Source organism: Megalobrama amblycephala, linkage group LG22 (genome assembly GCF_018812025.1).
Source record: "Megalobrama amblycephala isolate DHTTF-2021 linkage group LG22, ASM1881202v1, whole genome shotgun sequence".
Lineage (NCBI taxonomy): Eukaryota > Metazoa > Chordata > Actinopteri > Cypriniformes > Xenocyprididae > Megalobrama > Megalobrama amblycephala.
In genome coordinates this window covers 21,736,051-21,758,616 of record NC_063065.1, presented here as the reverse complement: position 1 = coordinate 21,758,616, position 22,566 = coordinate 21,736,051, and the positions used below count along the sequence as shown (strand labels likewise).

The 22,566-nt window shown below is 43.9% G+C and overlaps 1 protein-coding gene across 5 annotated transcripts in view; it reads left to right on the top strand.

The window, feature by feature from the left end:
* rttn (rotatin) overlaps positions 1 to 22,566 on the top strand; it is a 75,555-nt gene that overhangs the window by 45,902 nt on the left and 7,087 nt on the right. For 3 of the 5 annotated variants that reach the window (XM_048174016.1, XM_048174017.1, XM_048174014.1), the window contains exons 38-44: positions 1,082 to 1,232; positions 1,347 to 1,484; positions 2,091 to 2,299; positions 10,096 to 10,201; positions 10,759 to 10,856; positions 15,710 to 15,790; positions 16,500 to 16,626. In XM_048174016.1, coding sequence (XP_048029973.1) covers positions 1,082 to 1,232; positions 1,347 to 1,484; positions 2,091 to 2,299; positions 10,096 to 10,201; positions 10,759 to 10,856; positions 15,710 to 15,790; positions 16,500 to 16,626 — 910 coding nt within the window. The remainder of the gene's footprint in view (positions 1 to 1,081; positions 1,233 to 1,346; positions 1,485 to 2,090; positions 2,300 to 10,095; positions 10,202 to 10,758; positions 10,857 to 15,709; positions 15,791 to 16,499; positions 16,627 to 22,566) is intronic. The other 2 variants (XM_048174018.1, XM_048174015.1) reach the window with 1 other exon arrangement.

The following is a 22,566-nucleotide window of genomic DNA, read 5'->3' as shown; positions in this document are numbered from 1 at the left end:
GGATGTAGGAGTTTCGTAAGCTTAGACGCCTCTCAGGGTTTAAACAAATAGGGCTGTGCAACAAACTCAAGCTTCTCTTCTCTTATCCTCTTATCCTTATCCCTTTAATTCCTCTGACATTTATCTTTAAAATTTCTTGTTTTAGACTTCTAATTCGTGACCGGTGTTTTGTTTTCCTCTATTCTCTGCACTTTCACGTTCGTAAATACGTCAAGCGTCAGGTCAGGGCTTACTCTTCCGCCGCAAATCAATGCATACAATGCATGTCTGCCGGAAGCTAGTTATTATAGTTAATAAAGTTTTTAAAAAATGTATTTATTTTTTTTACAAAAACCCATCGCTTCGCTTCAGAAAGCCTTTATTAACCCCCCAGAGCCGTGTAGAGTACTTTTACGATGGATGGATGGATACGATTTTTTTTTTTTTTTTATTTGCTTCAAAATCAGGCCCTCCATTCACTGCCATTATAAAGCTTGGAAGAGGCAGAATATTTTTTAATATAACTATTAAATGTGTATATAATGTGTTCTGCTGAAAGAAGATAGTCAAATACACCTAGGATGATTTGAGGGTGAGTAAATCATGGGATAATTTTCATTTTTGGGTGAACGATTGAATCTCTTCACAAGAATTTGATTAAAACGCCCAGTTCTTAGAGCTTTTATGACCTTTTTGGATCTTCTAAGTTTTGATTACCTTGACCTCAATGGAGGGACAGAAACCTCTCAGGTTTCATTAAAAATATCGTAATTTATGTTTTGAAGATTAATCAAAGACTTATGGGTTTGGAACGACATGATGAGGGTAAATGATGACAGAAATTACATTTTTGGGGTGAACTAACCCTTTAAGCCTACAATAACCTTTAATTTAAGTACACACACTCATGCTAGAAAAATGCTATTCTACCTCAAGTACAATACTTGAAGACTTTGTCTTCAACACAGTGCCAGTTAGTCGGCTGTTTGTTGTCATTTAGGGTTGTGAAACCAAAGTGCTGTGTGTTTTTTCATAGGTAACTCGGCACTCGTTACCACTGACTCTCTCTTTCTCTCCCATCACCCCCTTGTTTCTCCCTCAGGTGCTGAGTAGCTTGTATTATGTGCAAAGTTTGTGTAAGCTCCTGCAGTCAGCAGCAATGCACAGTGACGATGTGCTGTTCCACCGAGAGCTCTTCAAACCCCTGCTGAACAACCTAATTTCCATCCTCACGCTGTCTGTCGCTGACTTGGGTAACACAAAACGTCCTCAGCAAATCCAACCCCCCCCCCAAAAATCTTACAATCAAGACCTTCAAATGAAAGAATAGTGTTTTTAGATGAGTGTGTGGTTGTTTTGGTCCTCAGATGCACAGGCCCAGGGTGCAGTGCTCAACACCTGGGCGGATGTGTTGATGCTCCTGGCTACTCTGCTGCGCAGGAACCAAGCTGCGGTCGGCCCATCTGTCGGTGTGGCACTGGGGAAACACTGGCAGTGCTTTTCAGGTGACACACACACACACAAACACACACCAGAGTATGTTACAAAGGGTGGAGACAGGCAAATGGAAAGGGAAGGCAGAAAGAAACAGAAGAGTACAAAGAAAAAATGGTGGCAAACCTGATGAAAGTGCAAAGGGACAGAGGGGAAAAAAGATTGAGGAGTTTAGATGGAAGAGGATGTGCTGGATAGATGTTGAGAAGGAAGGAGACAGCTAAGGAGATGGAGATGGAGACAGATGCAGTGGGAGGCCAGCTCATTATGCCTGTATGTGTGGATGGGTGTCCCTGCTGCATATGACAGACTGGGACAGAGACAGGGAGAACAATCAGCCTTCTTTTAGATCTGATGGATGTGGTAGAAAAACCTAAAACAGGTGGGTGGGCAGTAGACTCGCTGACTTGCCTGCAGGTATCCAAGCTTTGGAAGCCTTTTTAAAAGCCTGCGAGTTTGGAGAGACTTTTCGTCAGATGTTCCCTTGTTGTGAAGATTGTTTGTTGTGAAGTTTTGTATAATTTGCATCGTCTCGTCTCGAAGTTGGAGTTCGAGAAAAGCTCCGAAAAGTAAATATTAGCATTTTTATGTTTAGTCGTTGCCCTGTCTCATCACAGATACCATCCGAGTGTGTTTGAACCAATCGGGCACGGAGTCTTCTCTCTACACGTCGACCCTGCACTTTCTGTGTGTGCTGTTCACAGAGGAGGCTAAAAGGAGATCGGGAGGCCACACAGAGGATCTGACCAGCAAGGGCCCAAGCTCCTCCCTAACTGCGGTCATATCTTCTGAGCCTGGAGAGGTCATGTGTGAACTATTACTAGAGGTAACACAGAATTAGTTTAGGTTGTAATATTAATATTATATATTAATATAATATTATATTTAAATAAATGTCATAATTATTATAAAAATAATTTATTTTATGAGTTATACAAGGCATATTTAAGTTTTTTTTTTAATAATGACATTTATTTTTTTTTTCTTGGGGCCATACCATTGGAATACCTGAACTAATTTGAGGATGATATGATCATCAGGATCCTCTTTGTCATATAATTTCTCTTTTTTGGGGGGGGATGGGGGGGGTGTTCTTGTTACATGATGACAAAAATGGCTTCCTACTTGCTGATTATACCCAGTGCTTCCCACACATAGACTTTACTTGGGCGGGCCGCCCACGTATAATAACGGCCGCCCAAGTATATTTGGAGACACATTTTTGCTTTTATTATTTTTATCCTCTTATACTTTTATATCCGCGCAAGATAATGAAACCATCCGCGATTGAATAGCTAGTCGTTTCGTACCTGCTAGTTATGTGTGCGTCAGAACTTTTTACTTCTGCTAACATTCAAACGTGCGCTGCATTTTGCAAAGTCACAAGGCGGCGCTGTTGCGCGTTCTACAAGCTCGTGCAGCAGTGCTTCAGACTCTGTTTAGACTGCTTCAAAGTGATTCTCAATCAGTGAAAAGCACAGAATTATGCCAAGCGATTGTTAATGAACTCAAGTTGATGAATTATTACAATGTCTACTTCATGGCCTTTATATAAAACGTTTTATACGGTTGTAAGAATCGTCTAGGTTACTAGTGTAACCCCCGTTCCCAGAAGGAGGGAACGGAGACGTTACGTCGATACTGACGTAATGGGGTCTCGCTAGGGAAACCAATCACCGCCAAGGATACAAAACAAGCCAATGGGAATTGGCCTGTGAGATTTACATGCCGGGCCCCACCCCCGGCATCCGGGTATAAATAGGGCCGGCATACTCACCTTCATTCATATTTTTGCTGAGGAGCCGAGACAGGTATCTGGCCACTCAGCGGTGGCTCAAAGCTATGGCAGGGGAACGTAACGTCTCCGTTCCCTCCTTCTGGGAACGGGGGTTACACTAGTAACCTAGACGTTCCCATTCAGTCAGTCACGTTCGACGTTACGTCGATACTGACGTAATGGGGTCCCGTGGAAAACGCCATAGCAACTAAACCACGTTACGAGTGTTAGGGAGGCAGGTGCTGGCAGGCTGAGGCGTGCCAAATGCAAATGCGGCCCATACTCGCAACCCTCCAGCGCCCAGAGCAAGCCCAGGAATGTCTTCCATACCGGTGGGATGGAGAGGACAGGGCGTTACCGTGGAGAAGTCGAAGCTGCTGTTCCTACCCCACGGGGAAGAGTGCTTCGGAACTCAATCCCTCGTTTTTCAGCAACGACAAAAACGCCAGGAAAGCGTTCCCCGAGGAGGGGAAGGCTACGGAGACCACACCCTGCCCGAAGGGAGGTAACGTGTGGAAGACACATATGGACTGGTCAGAGAACAGTAACGCATATGGAAGATCTCTGATGTAGGTCCTACCTTCCGGGAGGAACGACTAGCAATCAGAGACGGGGCAAAGCGAAGCCGCCCAGGGAAAGACACGGGTTTACCGTCAGGGAAACCTTACCGTGGACAAACACATATGGGATTACCCGAGGGGAATCACAGCATATGGGCATCTAGCCCAGTACAAGGGCAGACCAACTGGGCATACACACGAGTACTGGACCTAGCGCCGGACGCCTCCGCCACGTCTGGCCGCCGCAAGATGCAGGAGGAACTCCACAGGGTTCGCCGTTACGGGGAACTGAACTGAGGAGCGGGAAAAGTGCTCGCATTCCCTCTCCCGAGGGAAATGGCACAGCAAGCGAACACCCATGGCTATCTAGGAGTAGACAGCACACGGGTGGACACCGGTTCCACTCGGAGGTTATAATACCTCGCGAATGTATTCGGTGTCGCCCAGCCTGCAGCTCTGCAGATGTCTGCAACAGAGGCACCGTGCGCCAACGCCCAGGAAGAAGCAACACCCCGAGTGGAGTGAGCTCGCAACCCGAGGGGGCACGGCTCGCCTTGGGAGTGGTACGCCAAGGCGACGGCATCCACTATCCAGTGGGCCAACCTCTGTTTGGAGACAGCCTTTCCCTTCTGCTGACCTCCAAAACAGACAAAGAGCTGCTCAGAGCTTCTGAAGCTCTGCGTGCGGTCCACGTAAACGCGCAGGGCACGAACGGGACACAGCAACGCAAGGGCTGGGTCTGCCTCCTCCGGGGGCAGTGCTTGCAGGTTCACCACCTGGTCCCTGAAGGGAGTGGTGGGAACCTTGGGCACATATCCAGGCCGGGGTCTCAAGATCACGTGAGAGTAGGCCGGCCCGAATTCCAGGCACGAATCGCTGACCGAAAATGCTTGCAGGTCCCCAACCCTCTTGAAGGAGGCGAGCGCGGTCAGGAGCACTGTCTTAAGAGACAGATGTTTCAGCTCAGCTGACTCGAGGGGCTCGAAGGGAGCTCTCCGAAGCCCCGAGAGGGCGATGGAGAGATCCCAGGAGGGAATGAGGCGAGGCCTAGGGGGATTTAACCTCCTGGCGCCTCTGAGGAACCTGATGATCAGGTCGTGCTTTCCTAGTGACTTGCCATCAAGCACATCGTGATGCGCTGCGATGGCGGCCACATAGACCTTCAGGGTGGAAGGGGACAGCCTCCGTTACAAACCCTCCTGAAGGAAGGAAAGCACAACACCGACCGGGCATTTCCGGGGGTCCTCCCGGCGGGAGGAACACCACTCAACGAACAGACTCCACTTCATGGCATAGGCGCGCCTCGTAGAGGGGGCTCTAGCCGAAGTGATGGTGTCGACTACCGCGGGCGGTAGGCCACTTAAGTCTGCCGCGTCCCGTCCAGGAACCACACGTGGAGGTTCCACAGATCGGGCCGTGGGTGCCATATGGTGCCCTGCCCCTGAGAGAGGAGGTCCTTCCTCAGGGGGATGCGCCAGGGCATGGGCTGTCGCGAGGAGCATGAGTTCCGGGAACCAGGTCCGGTTGGGCCAGTATGGCGCAACTAGCAAGACCTGCTCCTCGTCCTCCCTGACCTTGCACAGTGTCTGTGCAAGGAGGCTCACTGGGGGAAACGCATATTTGCGTAGGCCCCGGGGCCAGCTGTGTGCCAGTGCATCCGTGCCGAGGGTCCCCTCGGTCAGCGAATAAAACAACTGGCAATGGGCGGATTCCCGAGAAGCGAACAGGTCCACCTGTGCTTCCCCGAACCGGCTCCATATCAGCTGGACCGCCTGGGGGTGGAGTCTCCATTCCCCCGGGAGCGTGAGCTGTCGTGAGAGCGCGTCGGCCGCACGATTGAGCTCGCCCGGGATGTAGGAGGCGCGCAGCGACCTGAGTCGGCGCTGACTCCACAGGAGGAGATGGCGGGCGAGTTGCGACATGCGACGGGAGCGTAGACCACCCTGATGGTTGATGTACACTACAGTCGATGTGTTGTCTGTCCGGACCAGTACATGCTTGCCCTGCAACAGCGGTCGAAACCGGCGCAGCGCAAGGAGTACTGCCAGCAACTCGAGGCAGTTGATATGCCAATGGCGATGGGGTCCTGTCCAGGAGCCCGACGCCGACTGGCCACTGCATATGGCACCCCAGCCGGTGGTGGAGGCATCTGTTGTGACAACAACATGCCTGGACACTTGTACTAGGGGCACCCCGGCCCGTAGAAAAGCAAGGTCCGACCACGGGCTGAATGTGCCCGCCTCGGGACTCGGTCGTGAAGCCAGTGCTGGAGCGGTCTCATATGGAGCAATCCGAGCGGCGTGACCGCGGCTGCGGATGCCATATGCCCCAGGAGCCTCTGAAATTGTTTCAGTGGGACCGCTGTTTTCCGCGAGAACAAGTTCAGGCAGTTCAGCACCGACTGTGCACGCTCGTTGGTGAGACGTGCTGTCATGTTGACCGAGTCCAGCTCCACTCCGAGAAAAGAGATGCTCTGCACGGGGCAGAGCTTGCTCTTTTCCCAGTTGACCCGAAGCCCCAACTGGCTGAGGTGACTGAGAACCAGGTCCCTGTGTTCGCACAACTGCTCTCGGGACTGGGCCAGAATGAGCCAGTCGTCGAGGTAGTTGAGAACGCGAACGCCCACCTCCCTGAGCGGGGCAAGGGCCCCCTCTACGACTTTGGTAAAGACGCGAGGAGACAGGGACAGCCCGAAGGGTAGGACCTTGTACTGATATGCCCGCCCCTCGAACGCAAACCGTAGGAACGGTCTGTGTCGAGGGAGGATCGAGACATGAAAGTACGCGTCCTTCAGGTCTATAGCTGCAAACCAATCCCGGGCGTGAACGCACGTGAGAATGCGTTTCACGGTGAGCATCTTGAACGGGAGCTTGTGAAGGGCCCGGTTCAAGACACGCAGATCCAGGATCGGCCGTAACCCCCCGCCTTTCTTGGGTACTATGAAGTAAGGGCTGTAAAACCCAGACTTCATCTCGGCTTGAGGGACAGGCTCTATTGCGTCCTTCGCCAAAAGAACCGCAATCTCCGCCCGCAGGACAGAGGCGTTGGGCCCTGTCACCGAGGTGAACAGAACGCCGCTGAACCTGGGGGGACGCCTGGCGAACTGAATCGCGTAGCCGAGTCTGATTGTCCGGAGGAGCCAACGGGACGGGTTGGGAAGGCGTAGCCACGCCCCCAAGCTCCGTACGAGTGGAACCATCCGGACAACAGAAGTACCCACGGGGGGGCAGCACGGAGCACTGTGGCCCAACTCGGGAGGCAGTGCGTCCCGAAGTCGGGGCTGTGAGTGGGGTCCACTCACGTGGCTCATGGTGGGCAGGGTGGCGTGGGAAGGCAGTGCGTTCCCGGGGCGCCAAGACCCTGCCCGTGGCGAAGGAAGGAGCGGCTGAGAGAGAGGGAGCGGAAGCTCGCTCACCCCCAGCGCGGACCTTCTTATGTGACCCAGAGGTTTCAGAAATTGCTCTTTTATTGAAAGGGTGGGTACCGGCCAGCGGCGGAACAGAAAAAAACAACACAGGATTCTCCCCCGGGCCCTGTCCCGGGGGAAGGAGCGGAGCGGTCCCCGTCTCCTGAGCAGTCTCCGAAACCTCCGGGTCTCCCGTCTCAGGGCCGCTTCTTAGCCTTCTTCTTTTTAGAAGGAGGCTTGGCGGTCTGGGCGGGGGGCGTGGCCTTCCTGCGGGTGGCTCGAGGAGGGTGGGAGGGTTCCGACCTCACAGGAGCCTGAGCCACAGGGGGACGCCCTCGGCGAGGAGCAGACGGAGGCACGGCCCGAGGCGGATTGGTGGCATCATCACGCCTGGGCAAGATGTGTTTGATGGCCTCCGTCTGCTTCTGCACCGCCGAGAACTGCTGGGCAAAGTCCTCGACGGTGTCGCCGAAGAGGCCGGCCTGGGAGATGGGGGCGTCAAGAAAGCGAGCTTTGTCGACTTCCCTCATCTCAGCCAGGTCCAACCAAAGATGCCGTTCCTGGACCACCAGGGTGGACATCGTTTGACCCAGGGCGCGTGCCGTGACCTTCGTCGCCCGGAGGGCGAGGTCGGTCGCGGCGCGCAGCTCTTGAAGCAACCCTGGTTCAGCACTACCCTCGTGCAGGTCCTTCAGGGCTTTAGCCTGATGGACCTGCAGAATAGCCATGGCGTGCAGGGCAGAAGCCGCCTGTCCAGCAGCGGAGTAAGCCTTGGCCGCGAGAGCGGCCGTGGTCTTACCCGCCTTGGACGGGAGCCGCGGACGATTCCGCCAGGTGGCCGCGGACTGCGGGCACAAGTGCACCGCAATCGCACGTTCCACTGCGGGATGTCCACGTATCCCTTGGCGGCTCCTCCATCGAGGGTAGTGAGAGTGGAGGAGGCAGAAGACCGCAGTCTGGCAGTGTGAGGTGCCAACCAGGTCTTCTGGAGCTCCTCATGCACCTCCGGGAAGAACGGCACTGGGGCGGGACGTGGCTGAGCGCTACGGCCCGACCCCAGAAACCAGTCATCCAGCCGCGAGCGCTCGGGACACGGTGGAGGGTTCCACTCGAGCCCGATGCCCGCGGCGGCCCGGGCAAGCATGGCTGTTAACTCAGAGTCCGCCTCCGACTGAGCAACCGCCCCCGAGGGCGGAAGCTCGGAGTCATCGTCGGACTCTGAGCCGTTCAACCCACTCCCCGATGCAGCGATCGACATCCGATCCTCTTCCGGAGCGCCGAAAGTGACGTGGGGCACCCCCGAAGAGGGCCCCGCGACAGCAGGCGGCATCTCAACGGCACATGGTGTTGTTGAGGAGTGGGAGGTTCGTGGGGACGGACCCGACGAAGTGGCTCCCACCGTGATCCTCAGATCTCCCAGAGCACTAACCTGGCCAGCGGCCGCTACAGCCGCTGGCGCTGGGGTAGTGACAGAGGGGCCTCTCACCTCCGTGTTAAAGAAGGAGAGGCGCGATCTCAACACCAACATGGACATGCCCTCGCAGTGAGGGCATGTACCATCCACGAGCGCCGACTCAGCGTGCGGTCTACCCAGACACGTGAGGCAGTGATCGTGGCCGTCAGAAGAGGTCAGGAAACGACCGCATCCAGAAACACACGGACGAAAAGCCATCTTGAAAAAGACGCTGATCGCCCGTGCTTGCTCTTTCAGTATACCTCACCAGCCGAAGCACCCAGGGATGGGCGTAGCACCGTCCTGTGGGCAGCGCGCCGTGACACCCACCGCTGAACGTGCCTTCTTCCCACAGCTGGAGAGACTCGAGCAGCCACCGGAACAAACAGAAGATAGCAATAAAAATTGCTGTTGTTCAGGATATACCTGTAGCAATTAAAATTGCTGTTTGCTCTTTCCTTGAAATTCACTCTTTTTAAGAGGTGATTGATGACCGAACTGATCGGCTCCGAAGCAAAAGTATGAATGAAGGTGAGTATGCCGGCCCTATTTATACCCGGATGCCGGGGGTGGGGCCCGGCATGTAAATCTCACAGGCCAATTCCCATTGGCTTGTTTTGTATCCTTGGAGGTGATTGGGCTCCCTAGCGAGACCCCATTACGTCAGTATCGACGTAACGTCGAATGTGACTGACTGAATGGGAACTGAAGGATCAGCCTGCAATAGTACAGACATTTCAAAATAAGAGTCCCGGTGTATTTCGGGGTTGTTTATAATTAAAAGTCAAGTAGTCAAAAGTCAAAGTAATTAAAAGTTTTTTCTTTTTCTTTTGGGCATTATTGGTATTTTGGTTACACAATAAATTGTATTTAATTTGATTTCCATTTAATTCATAGTAAATTATTGTAGTCTCCCCCACAGGAAGAAAATACTAAGAACATTATTTGACACATATATTATTCATTTTATAAATTTTACTAGTAAAATCTATGTCCCAATTACTGAGAGAGACACTGTATGACAGCAAGGAGAACATAGGAAAAGGAGAACCATTTAAATGCTGCAATTTTGCAATATTTACAATGCATAATAATGCATAATATTAGTATTACAAATATATAATTAAATACATAATAGTATGCTATGTAATTAAACTTAATTTCAATAAATAAAAATACTGTTTAAAAAAAAAAAAAAAAATCACACATTGTTTGTCACATGTAGTAGACCATTTTTGTGCCCTGGGTAATAGGATTTTTCACCCAGCTACCACTGCAAGTATATTTCAAACCTGTGGGAAGCACTGATACCATACTATTTGATTAAAATAATTAATTAAAAAAAAACTTCACTATGCTTTATTTTTTACATTTTATATTTATTTATTTATGTTTTAATAAATAATCTTTTTTTTTTAATTTACAGCAATATGAGAAGATTCCGTTCCAGGATCCCCTCAAAAAGGTGACGGCCAAAGCGTTCATGTCTCTGTTAGCCTGTAGCTCCAGTGCTCAGAGTTATGCATGTAAAGGTAAAAATCACTTCATTGTTCTTCAACACAATCACACAATGAGGATCTAACTTGTGATGTACAATATAGACATACGCTATTGTTGACAACACAAAGCTCCCTCCCCATTACACCCAAACCATTTATGGAAATTTAACCGCACAGTTGGATCACAGAGAAATCATCCTAGTTTTGATGTCATAACTATGAGCACATTTGCATATGATTGCCTACATTTACATATTAATGCATATTTAGTAATCAGCATCTTAAAGATACAGTAGCATAAAGACGTCTTAAGGGTACAGTAGCATAAACATCCTGTTTTATTCTGGGAGTCAAAGAGGGTGGAAAATTATCATGTATAATAAATTACTACGTATTACTTGCCTAACATAATAAGTAAACTTCGGGGGGAAAAGCAGTTGAGTATGTGTAGCAGTTAAAAAGGTGCGATAACCTCAACTAGGAGTAAATCTTGCATAAACATTTTTTTTATTCCCAGGTTACATTATATTTGTGTCTAATGTCTTATGGATGAGTACATAGACAGATATATGTCTCTTCTCCCTCTTCAGCTGGTGTGATTGACAGCTGTGTGGAACGCATGAAGCACATTTACGCAGAGCTTCACCTGGAGTCTGTGAAAACGGGCAAGAGCACTCACAGGAGGAAGGTACAGAGGGTTCCAGCAACATGACAGACAGCTTCAACATCAGAAACACTGAAAACCTGTTGAGAGGGAGGAGGGAGGGAGAGGGAGAGACACTTTCACACTTTCACAGACAAAATATGTCAAAACTGAAGCGATCCTCTGGTTCAGTTGATTTAACCAGTTGATTTCCTCATGGTTGTACCACTTTATAATAACTTATATACAGTGGTGGTCAGAATTATCGGCACCCTTGGTAAATATGATCAAAGATGACTATAAAAAAAGATCTGCATTATTTATCCTTTTGATTTGTAATTCATAAAATTAACCTTTCATTGAAGGAAAAGAATTGAAAGTGGGGGGAAAATCACATTATGAAATGAATGTTTTTCTCCAAAACACTTTGGCCACAATTATTGGCACCCTTTTATTCAATAATTTTTGCAACCTCCTTTTGCCAAGATAACCTTTGAGTCTTCAACTATAATGCCTGATGAGTTTGGAGAACACCTGACAAGAGATCAGAGACCATTCCTTCATGCAGCATCTCAACAGATCCTTCAGATTCCCAGCTTCATGTTAGTGGTGCTTCTCTTCAGTTCACTCATTTTCTTTAGGGTTCAGGTCAGGGGACTGGGATAGCCATGGCAGAAGCTTCATTTTGTGCTCAGAGACACATTTTTGTGTTGGTTTTGATGTTTGTTTTGGATCATTGTCCTGATGGAAGATCCAACCACAGCCCATTATTGGATTTCTAGCAGAAGCTGTCAGGTTTTGATTTTTTTATCTGTTGGTATTTGATAGAATCCATACCATGTATCTGAACAAGGACCTCCAGCAGAAAAATAGGCCCACAACATTAAAGATCCAGCAGTATATTTAACCGTGGGCATGGAGTACTTTTTATCCATGTGTGAACCAAACTCATCTGGTGGGTTTGCTGACAAAAAGCTCATTTTTTAGTTTCATCTGACCATAGCAGCCGGTCCTGTTTGAAGTTCCAGTCGTGTCTGACAACTGAATATGCTGGAGATTGTTTCTGGATGAGAGCAGAGGATTTTTCTTAAAACCCTCCCTAACAACTTGAGGGATGTAGGTGCTGTTTAAATTTTTTTTTTTTTTTTTTTTTTAGGCTTTCTGAGAGTCAAGACTCAACTAATCTCTGCAAGTCTCCCGCTGGGATCCTTGGAAAGTCTTTGTCCACTCAAACTTTCCTCCTCACCATGCATTTGGACAATTTAGACACGCGTCCTCTTCCAGGCAGATTTGTAACATCTTTAGTTGATTGGACCTCCTTAATTATTGCCCTGATGGTGGAAATGGGGATTTTCAATGCTTTAGCTATTTTCTTACAGCCACTTTCTATTTTGTGAAGCTCAACAATCTTTTGCTGCACATCAGAACTATATTCTTTGGTTTTACCCATTGTGATGAATAGTGATGGGAATAACGGCGTTATAAATAAACAGCGTTACTTTTCCCCCCGTTACAACGCTGTTACCGTTACTGACAAAAAATCGCTGCGTTACTATAATTGAGCTCACTGAAGCGGTTTTCATTTGAGTAGGCTCTCTCTCAGCCATAGGACCTGCAAAGTTTTTCTCTGGTGTGTGTGTTGGGGCGGGACACATAGGCTAACTGATGATGATTGATGTGTGACTAGAGATGATAGACCTGCAAAGCGTTTTGTTGTAAAGAAATAGTACAGGTTAGTCTTACACAAATATAATTTTAAACTGATAGCCTAATAATGTACGATGCTCTGTATGTATGCGTGTCTGTGTCAGACCATGCGAGCGGAGCGCAAGCTCAAACCAGAATATCTTGCTGGATCGAAAATATGTGAAATAAGTTATTTCTAGTTACTAATAGTAGTTCATTTAAGCCATTAGTTGACTAATCACATTTATATTAATTTCATTTCTTAAATACTGGAGAGAATAAACCAAAATAATGAGCGTTTACGTAATATAGGCTAAATAGCACTCAAGCGTAAAGCTTGCCATAAAGAACCGGCAAAAGTAATGATTATGAATGTGATAAAAACAGCAAGGAGACATTTTAATTGTTTATTAATAAAGTAATGTTTTCTGAATCAGCGTCGGCTGAGAAGATGAAGGTGACATTGTTGACTCTCATCATCTATGCATGTGGATGCGCCTAAGAGAGAGAATGCACATTTCATTCGGATTACATAACGAGAGTAGCCTATTTATTTTCGTTTTGAATTATTTTGTTTAAAGGTGCCCTAGAACGTTTTTTCACAAGATGTAATATATGTCTAAGGTGTCCCCTGAATGTGTCTGTGAAGTTTCAGCTCAAAATACCCCATAGATGTTTTTAAATTAATTTTTTTAACTGCCTATTTTGGGGCATCATTAAATATGCACCGATTCAGGCTGCGGCCCCTTTAAATTGCGCACTCCCTGCCCCTTGAGCTCTCGACTATAATACAGTGCATTTACAAAGTTCACACAGCTAATATAACCCTCACATGGATCTTTACAAAATGTTCGTCATGCATACTGCATGCATGCTTCGGATCATGTGAGTATGGTATTTATTTGGATGTTTACATTTGATTCTGAATGAGTTTGATGGTGCTCCGTGGCTAAAGCTAACATTACACACTGTTGGAGAGATTTATAAAGAATGAAGTTGTGTTTATGAATTATACAGACTGTAAGTGTTTAATAATGAAAATAGCGACGACTCTTGTCTCCGTGAATATAGTAATAAACGATGGTAACTTTAACCACATTTAACAGTACATTAGCAACATGCTAACGAAACATTTAGAAAGACAATTTACAAATATCACTAAAAATATCATGTTATCATGGATCATATCAGTTATTATCGCTCCATCTGCCATTTTTCGTTATTGTCCTTGCTTGCTTACCTAGTCTGATGATTCAGCTGTGCACATCCAGACGTCCTGCCCTTGTGTAATGCCTTGAACATGAGCTGGCATATGCAAATATTGGGGGCGTACATATTAATAATCCCGACTGTCACGTAACAGTCAGTGTTATGTTGAGATTTGCCTGTTCTTCGGAGGTCTTTTAAACAAATGAGATTTACATAAGAAGGAGGAAACAATGGTGTTTGAGACTCACTGTATGTCATTTCCATGTACTGAACTGTTATTCAACTGTGCCAAGGTAAATTCAATTTTAAATTCTATATCAACTTTAAAAAGTAGACATTTCAAGCTTTCTATAGATATATTTCTCATGTCTGTGTGGCAAGCAGCCGTTGAGTTTCGGTTCATTTAGCCTATAAGCTCCAGTTCACGTGCGAGTGATCGCGCTGGCGCCTCCATGTCATGATTATATTTTCTGCTATATTTGCTACTTATTTATTAAATCCAGGCAATTGGTTGATGAAACATTGATTCAAATTAAGATACAATTTTTACAAAATGAAATTCACTTTAAAGAAAGGCTTTCTACAAAACAAAACTTAATGAAGTGTTCAAAATCATGTCTGACTCACTCCATGTCTCCCGATATATTGCGCATCTTATGATGCATCCTATCTTACTCAAGCTGTTCATTTTTCATAATCAAATAGATGAATTTAAAACATAACATAGGCCTATTTAAACAAATATGAAACTACGTTTTCTTTAATGGCTACCAACATGTAGTACAGTAGGAAATTTCATGTCGTGAGCAAGAGCGGATCATGAGTCACGAGTTGGATCAAGCATAATTTATTTTTAGACTTATATTTAATATTGGGGGCATCAAAGTTATTTTACATATTTGAATTTTTTTTTTTTTTTTTTTTTTAAGTAATGCAATAGTTACTTTCCCTGGTAATTAGTTACTTTTATAATGATGTAACTCAGTTACTATTTGTGAGAAGTAACTAGAAACTATACTACTTTTTTAAAGTAACGTGCCCAACACTGGTAATGAATGATTATGGGAATTTGGCCTTTGTGTTTCCTCATGTTTATACTGCTGTGGAACAGGAAGTCATGGCTGGACAATTTCATGTTCATGATCACCCCGGTGTGCTAAAAAAAAATGTAAATATGAATGGGAATATACTTCAGAGATATTTTACTCCTAAAAAGTTCTAGCGGTGCAAATAATTGTGGCCAACGTGTTTTGGAGAAAAACATTTATTTCATAATGTGATTTTACCCCCACTTTCAATTCTTTTCCTTCAATGAAAGGTCAGATTTTTGCTAATTTTATGAATTAAAGATCAAAAGGATAAACAATGCTGATTTATTTTTATAGTCATCTTTGATCATATTTACCAAGGGGGCCAATAATTCTGACCATATATAATATATATAATGGTAATTATGCCAAATTATTGTTTCATTTTTATTTTTTAATTTAGTTTAAAAAATGATACTTTATTTGTTACAATCTTGGGATTGTTAAACCACCTTGACAATTTTGTTTTGGTTTTTTAATGTATAAATATAGACAAAAATGACTATCATGTCTCTTACCATTATTTAAATTTGAAAATATGAGAATTGATCTGTGTGTTTGAAGTAGAGCATGTTCCTGGATCAACATACTTTGTTGGTCCTGGAGCGACAAGACTATTAACTAATCACTGCGGTCTAAATTTAGAGCTAGAGTTACGATGGTTGAAATGAATGTATTTCTAGAAATAACAAACAGTGCTGATCCAGGAACGTGCCGTATTTCAGTAAATCGTGCTCTGTGAATTTATGTACTGTAATTTTTAAGATTTATTAATTTATGAATTGTTTCAGTTATAATTAATACAAACAGGGAAAATTAAGCACAAATGTATGCATATACAAATAAGATGGTATCAACATTTCCATTATCAGCATGAGCTCTTGTTCTAACCACTCTGTCTTTGTTCAATGTCAGCAGGTGGAGAACAGCATGAGAGAACTTAAGATGATTCTAGAGATACTGAGAAATTGCCTGTATCAACATAATGAATGCAAAGTACGTCATATCAAATAATGTTCCCCGTGATGATTATTTGAGTAGTTACGTTCATTGTACAGTAACCACCGACGTTCTCAAAAGGGGTCTTGTGGGTTTGAAACACGTGGGTTTTCAGTCTTGCTGGCTGCATGCAGATTTTCTTGTAAGGACTGTCTTTACAAGAAAATCTGCACGGCTCCCAGCAAGATGCTTCTGTGAGTGTAATGAGTTGTGATAATTTCTGTGAAGTACAAAGGAAAGTCAATCAACCTGAGACTGTTTCACCAATTAAGCAGCACAATTTACTGCCTTTCAATGAACATTCTAATTTTCTAATTTTTTGACCTTAAAGAGACTGTTCACTCAAGAATGAACATTTTTTCATCATTTATTTACCTTTTTTACCCTTTTTAGAGTTTAGTTGGGATACACTGATACCGATAAACCGATTATTTTCATTTTATGGCTGATATTAAAATTCAATTAAAGTTTTAAATTGTACAAGTGAATTTAGGCATTGCAACATTATAATGTGTCATATGAATTCATTTATAAATATATTTCAATTTGGGACTTACTAGATTACATTTAATGTAATGGAGTATTAGGTGTTAGCAAAGGTGATGTAAATGTAAAAAATTAGCTTGAATAAAAAATATCCAATATTGACTGAGTCTGACAAATTTTGTCTTGTTTGATTAATGAATTCATAATTTTCTCTTTACAGGCTGTGGCTACAGAGCTGCGTCTGGCAGCGGTGCTGTTGGCCCTGTGGCCCTGGTTCCTGCTGGATGACCTCACTATGACGGCGGCCCTGGAACTGCTCTGTGTCTATACTGCTAACTACACAGCTGGTCAGTCTTCTGAGAAGTGAAGGAATGAGAGTGAGAAAAGGAGAATTGGAGAGAGAAAGAGGATTAGAAAGCCAGAGACAGGGTGCTGAGATAATGTATAAGCTTTGTGCTCACTGTAACCTTCTCATGAGTCATGTGGCAGTACAGTAAGAGCCATTGTGTGCCAAATGTAAGGCTGACATGAGCCCGACAGCTACAGAAAGGATTGTGTCATAGTCTAAGCGTGCTGCTTTACTGGAAGCTACGATGGAGCATTTGCGTTAAGGGGAGGTACTTCAGGCTTAAATGCTTACTTTGGTTGGATTGTATACAGTATATGTATATATCAAAAACTGCTCATACATATATACAGTCATGTGAAAAAGTTAGGACATCTTATTTAATTCCATGGTTTTCCATATCAGGACATAATGAAAAATCATCTGGTCCTTGGCAGGTCTTAAATTAATTCGGAAAATAAAACCTCCAGTGAACAACAACACATGACATATAACACCATGTCATTATTTATTTCACAAGAACTTGGCCAAAATGGAAAAGCCTTGAGTGACAAACTAAGGACACATTATTGTTTAATAAGTAACGGTCAGGCTCTGCTAATCAAATGCCTTTGTGTGAGCACCTCTATAAAAGCAGACGTTTGTTCAGTTGTCTGTTAACACAATGCAAAGAAGGAAAGACATCCGCAATATTCTTAAAGAAGCAATTGTTGCTGCCATCAATCTGGGAAGTGTTATGCAGCCATTTCCAAACAATTTGAAGTTATTCACAAGTGGAAGACATTCAAAACAGACACCAGTCTTTCCATGAGTGGACGTCCCAGCAAATTCACCCCAAGATCAGACTGTGCAATGCTCAGAGAAATTGCAGACAACCCAAGAACTACACCTCAGACTCTACAGGCCTCAGTTAACACGTTAAATGATAAAGTTCATGACAGTATAATTAGAAAAAGATGGGACAAGTATGGCATGTTTGGAAGGGTTGCCAGGAGAAAGCTTCTTCTCTCTAAAAAGAACATGGCAGCATGGCTTAGGTTTGCAAAGTCGCATCTGAACCACAAGACTATGAAAAATGTCCTTTGGCTAGACAAGACCAAAGTGGAGATGTTTGTCCATACTGCACAGCACCAGGTTTGGTGAAAACTAAACGCAGCATATCAGAACAAACACCTCATACCAAAAGTCAAGCATGCTGACTGAAGGGTTGATGATTTTAGGCTTGTTTTATAGCCACGAAGTGGGCCTCTCACAGACATTGAGTCGACCATGAACTCCTCTGTATTCTAGAGTCAAATATGAGGTCATCTGTCCGACAACTAAAGCTTGGCCAAAATTGGGTCATGCAACTGGACAATGCAAGTCTTACATAGTGTGTCCTCCTTAGGTTGTCACCCATGGCTTTGCTGTCTTAATTTATTTTTGTTAATTAAATAATGACACTACGTGATATGTCATGTGTTGTTCATCTGAGTTTTTTTTTTTTTCTTCAAAAAAGGGGGGGTGTTAATGCTATTTCATGCATTCTGACTTATTTACACTGTTAAAGAGTTAAAGAGAGACGGAGTATTTCTGTGCCAAAAATACTCTTCAGATTGCTCACAAACTTCAGACATTTTTTTTTCGAGTATGGCCTTTTATTATGTAATAAAGGGCAGAATTCCTTGTACGGGCACTTCTCCTGGAAGATCGCACGCGCGCACGCAACGACCAGAATGATAGAGCAAGAGCCGTCCATCAATGCGCTTCGTTCGGCTTTACGGAAGTCGTCAGCAGCACTGCACAGGACTACCTCGAGAAAGATTTGTCACTTTGTTTTTAGACCACAAAACCAACAACGTCACCAAAAAAGTGTGGTTTTGGTTGTGAGGGAAAGATAACCTTGCTTCCCAAAGAACCCAGCGTTAAGTGGAGCTGAGAGTTTTGTGCTCACGCATTACATTGATGCGCTCTCGACATTTGTCATTAAAATAACCATAGAAACTGATAGTTGCAATCACTTTTTTTATTAGTTAAAATAAATCAAGAATATCTCATGTTTTTCCGTGGCTGCTCGAGCACTCAGGATCGGCGCTAATGGTTTTATAAACAAGGCCCAGTTCTACACTGGATTTATAGATCATTTGAAACTGAAAGATGGTGCGCTCACAGCGATAATGATCCCGGTCATGAGTAGCAACCGCAGGTGGTGAGTAAAACTGCTTCAAAAGTCTGTTTTGTTGGCAATAGGCACCTAAGTGCATATAATGTAAACAACACAAACGTAGTGAATTCATAAATTCATTATTCATCATTCACTATACACTATATTCATTATAGTGATTCAAAAGTTATCCAGGGGTAATGCAATGGTGTATTGTGTGTGCTTAAATACAGTTGTTTAGCTGACCATTGATAGCTTGCAGACATTCGCTACGCAAAAGCTGTGTGTGCTCGTCACTCTTTAGCTTCGTCCAAGGCACGCCTCCAGGTGCTCGGCTGTTTCCGAAAGAACTCGGTACAGCGTATGTATCTTTTATAAATATGATAAAACTAAAGACTTTTCGGAGATATGAGGGATGCACTACTACTCTATAGGTACTCGAGATTAACATGAGATTGTCAGAAACTGTGTGATATCCCCCCTTTAAGACCTGCCAAGTACCAGATGATTTTTTTATTACGTCCTTATATGGAAAACCATGGAATTCAATAGAGTGTCCTAACTTTTTCACATGACTGTATATTAAACTGGATGTGTCAAGCGAACGTTCTTTCACTCTTCCATTTGTCCTGTCGTCGACAGGTTGTAGACGGTGTCAGTGATTTATAATGGCTTCTATTTGCTTTTGACGAAACGCAACGAAGCTTGACAAAGCTCAGCAGGCAATGAAAGTATATCTGGTGACTGTAAATGTACAATTTACTAGCCATTGGCTAATTAAATACATTTTTTTTAGTCACCTCGTGAAATTTGGTCACATGTGCAAGTGATTTATTTGCATTGTAGAAGGTAGATGATGAGGACATTTTAAGCTATGAAACATGCGGGACATTATAATAGAAAGTACGAAGACCTCTTATATGTCAAAACATCAAGGAAAATGTGATTTCTCATGTGATGACCTGTGGTCCGCCCTTTGGATGAGAAGCATCAAGTGTACAGTAGTACATAAGAAAAGCGCTATATAAATGATTCATTCATTCATTCATTCATTCATTCATTACCCCTTTAAGAAGCATAATCTGAAAATAAAGGGGACCTAATATGCCCCTTTTTACAAGATGTAAAATAAGTCTCTGATGTCCAAAATACCCCACAGATCATTTTTTATAGCATGATAAAATTGCCATTTTCGGGGGTAAGCAAAAACACACCATTAAATGCAAATGAGCTGCTGCTCCCGACTCTTTCAAGAAGAGGGCGGAAATTCAAGAGCTCATGCAACAACAAAACAGGACAATCTCACGCACTGAAAATGTCAGTTCTTGTATGTTCGAAGCCGTATATGTTTGAAATCGGACAATGATGCCTACAGAGCCAGAGAATATATGCTGCATGGAGATAGAACAGATATAGTTTAGTTTAATTATGGTTACAACTTATGTTGTCATCTTGCTTTTATCCACTAATAGTACAAGCCTGTTGTAGCGAATCCGTCCGAAGGATGGCCAAAAATTTCATGGAGAGCTTAGCCTTAAGTTAGAAGCATTTTTATTTATAACCTCTTAAGAAAAGGATCGGACACTTTTAGACAACCACTGTTGGTTATATTAGACAAGATTGTTAGCCCTTTACTATAAATATAGATATTATGTATTAGGAAAAAATCTAGAGAAAACTAGGAAGAAATTTATCCTCCAGACACTAAAAAAAAAAATCTGTACGTTAATCTTCAAAAACTGCATTGTGTGAAAGCAAGACGGTTACACATGAAAGCATTTGCACGTGTTTCTCTGTGTGTACATGAAAGTGTCTGTTCGTGAGTGTGTTTACTTAAACACAATGATTGCTCAGTGTCGCATATCTGAGCTCATGGAAAGCTGTGCTTTTGCACAGGATGTGGCTTTACACCTGTGAACAGCCAGCAATGCATGGGCGTATATCAGTGTGTACATATATGTCTGTGTGTGTGCGTGTGTGTGTGTGTGTGGGTGTGCATGTGTTTTTGCGTATGTATTTGTGTGTGCGTTTGGGCTGTCACTATAGTTTGACGGCACTAGTCTACAACAGCGTGCTTCATGTGTGGTGCTTCTCAAGGTCTGTGTTAACAGTAGGTGATGTTTAAAGTTCATGAGGTTGGTTCATCAGTTATGGAATCAGCCCTCCAGCACTTTTTCCTTCCCATCATACTCTGTCCTATGTCACTTTTATTGTATAATTCATTAACCTGCAACACACAACCCTCATTCTTTCATCTGGCCGATTAATATTGGATTTATTCTGCAAGCAAAACCCTGCTGAGGTCTCTCAATAATCCAGCATAATGTTAAATGATTCATCTGCAGTCATGCAATTCTTCAAAATATGTTAACTTACCCAGAAATGAGACATTTAGTGGGTTTGACACTTGATGACAATGAATGTAGCATTGTTAGACCTGGAGGAAATGGTTTTTTATCTATATATATATTTAGAATCAAAATACAGTGGAATGAAGTTTCCATTGAGTTTCCAAACTCATTGTTACACAACTGTGCAGTGATATTTTGAGGCAGTAAAGATGGATAGATAAAAAAAAAAAAGTGCTTGTGTGGCTTTATATCACCGGCAGTGTTTCCTGTAGCTTTATTTTGCAGCACCGTGGGCAAAAGGAGAGAAATAAAATATGTTTTTGAAAGATAAGAAAGGTTTTGAAAGTCTCTTATGTTATGTTCTCTATGTTTTTACAAAAATTGAGTAAAAACAATAATATTGTGAAATATTATTACAATTTAATATAACTATTTTCTTTTTTACTATATTTTAAAATGTAATTTATTCATGTCATGTTAAAGCTGAATTACTCTAGTCTTCGATGTCACATGATCCTTCAGAAATCATTCTAATATGCTGATTTGGTTCATCAGCATTTCATCAAACATTTCTTTTTATCAATGTTGAAAATGGTTGTACTGCTTAATATTTTTGTGAAAATGGTGATTCTTTTTAGGATTCTTTGATAAATTGAGTTCAAAAGATCTTTACTGTAACTTTTGATCGAATTAATGCATCCTTGCTGAATATTGTACAGTAGTGTGTGTGTGTGTGTGTGTGTGTGTGTGCGCGTACATAGATGTGTATATATGTATTTGTGTGTGTATATACAGTATCTCACAGAAGTGAGTACACCCCTCACATTTTTTTAAATATTTTATTATATCTTTTCATGTGACGACACTGAAGAAATGACACTTTGCTACAATGTAAAGTAGTGAGTGTACAGCTTGCTGTCCCCTCAAAATAACAACACACAGCCATTAATGTCTAAACCGCTGTCCACAAAAGTGAGTTAAAATGTCCAAAATGGCCCAAAGTGTCAATATTTTGTGTGACCGCCATTATTTTCCAGCACTGCCTCAACCCTCTTGGGCATGGAGTTCACCAGAGCTTCACAGGTTGCCACTGGAGTCCTCTTCCACTCCTCCATGAGGACATCACGGAGCTGGTGGATGTTAGAGACCTTGCGCTCCTCCACCTTCCGTTTAAGGATGCCCCACAGATGCTCAATAGAGTTTAGGTCTGAAGACATTCTTTAGCAAGGCAGTGGTTGTCTTGGAGGTGTGTTTGGGGTCGTTATCGTTATATTGGAATACTGCTCTGCGGCCCAGTCTTTGAAGGGATGGGATCATGCTCTGCTTCAGTATGTCATAGTACATGTTGGCATTCATGGTTCCCTCAATGAACTGTAGCTCCCCAGTGCCAGCAGCACTCATGCAGCCCCAGACCATGACACTCCCACCACCATGCTTGACTGTAGGC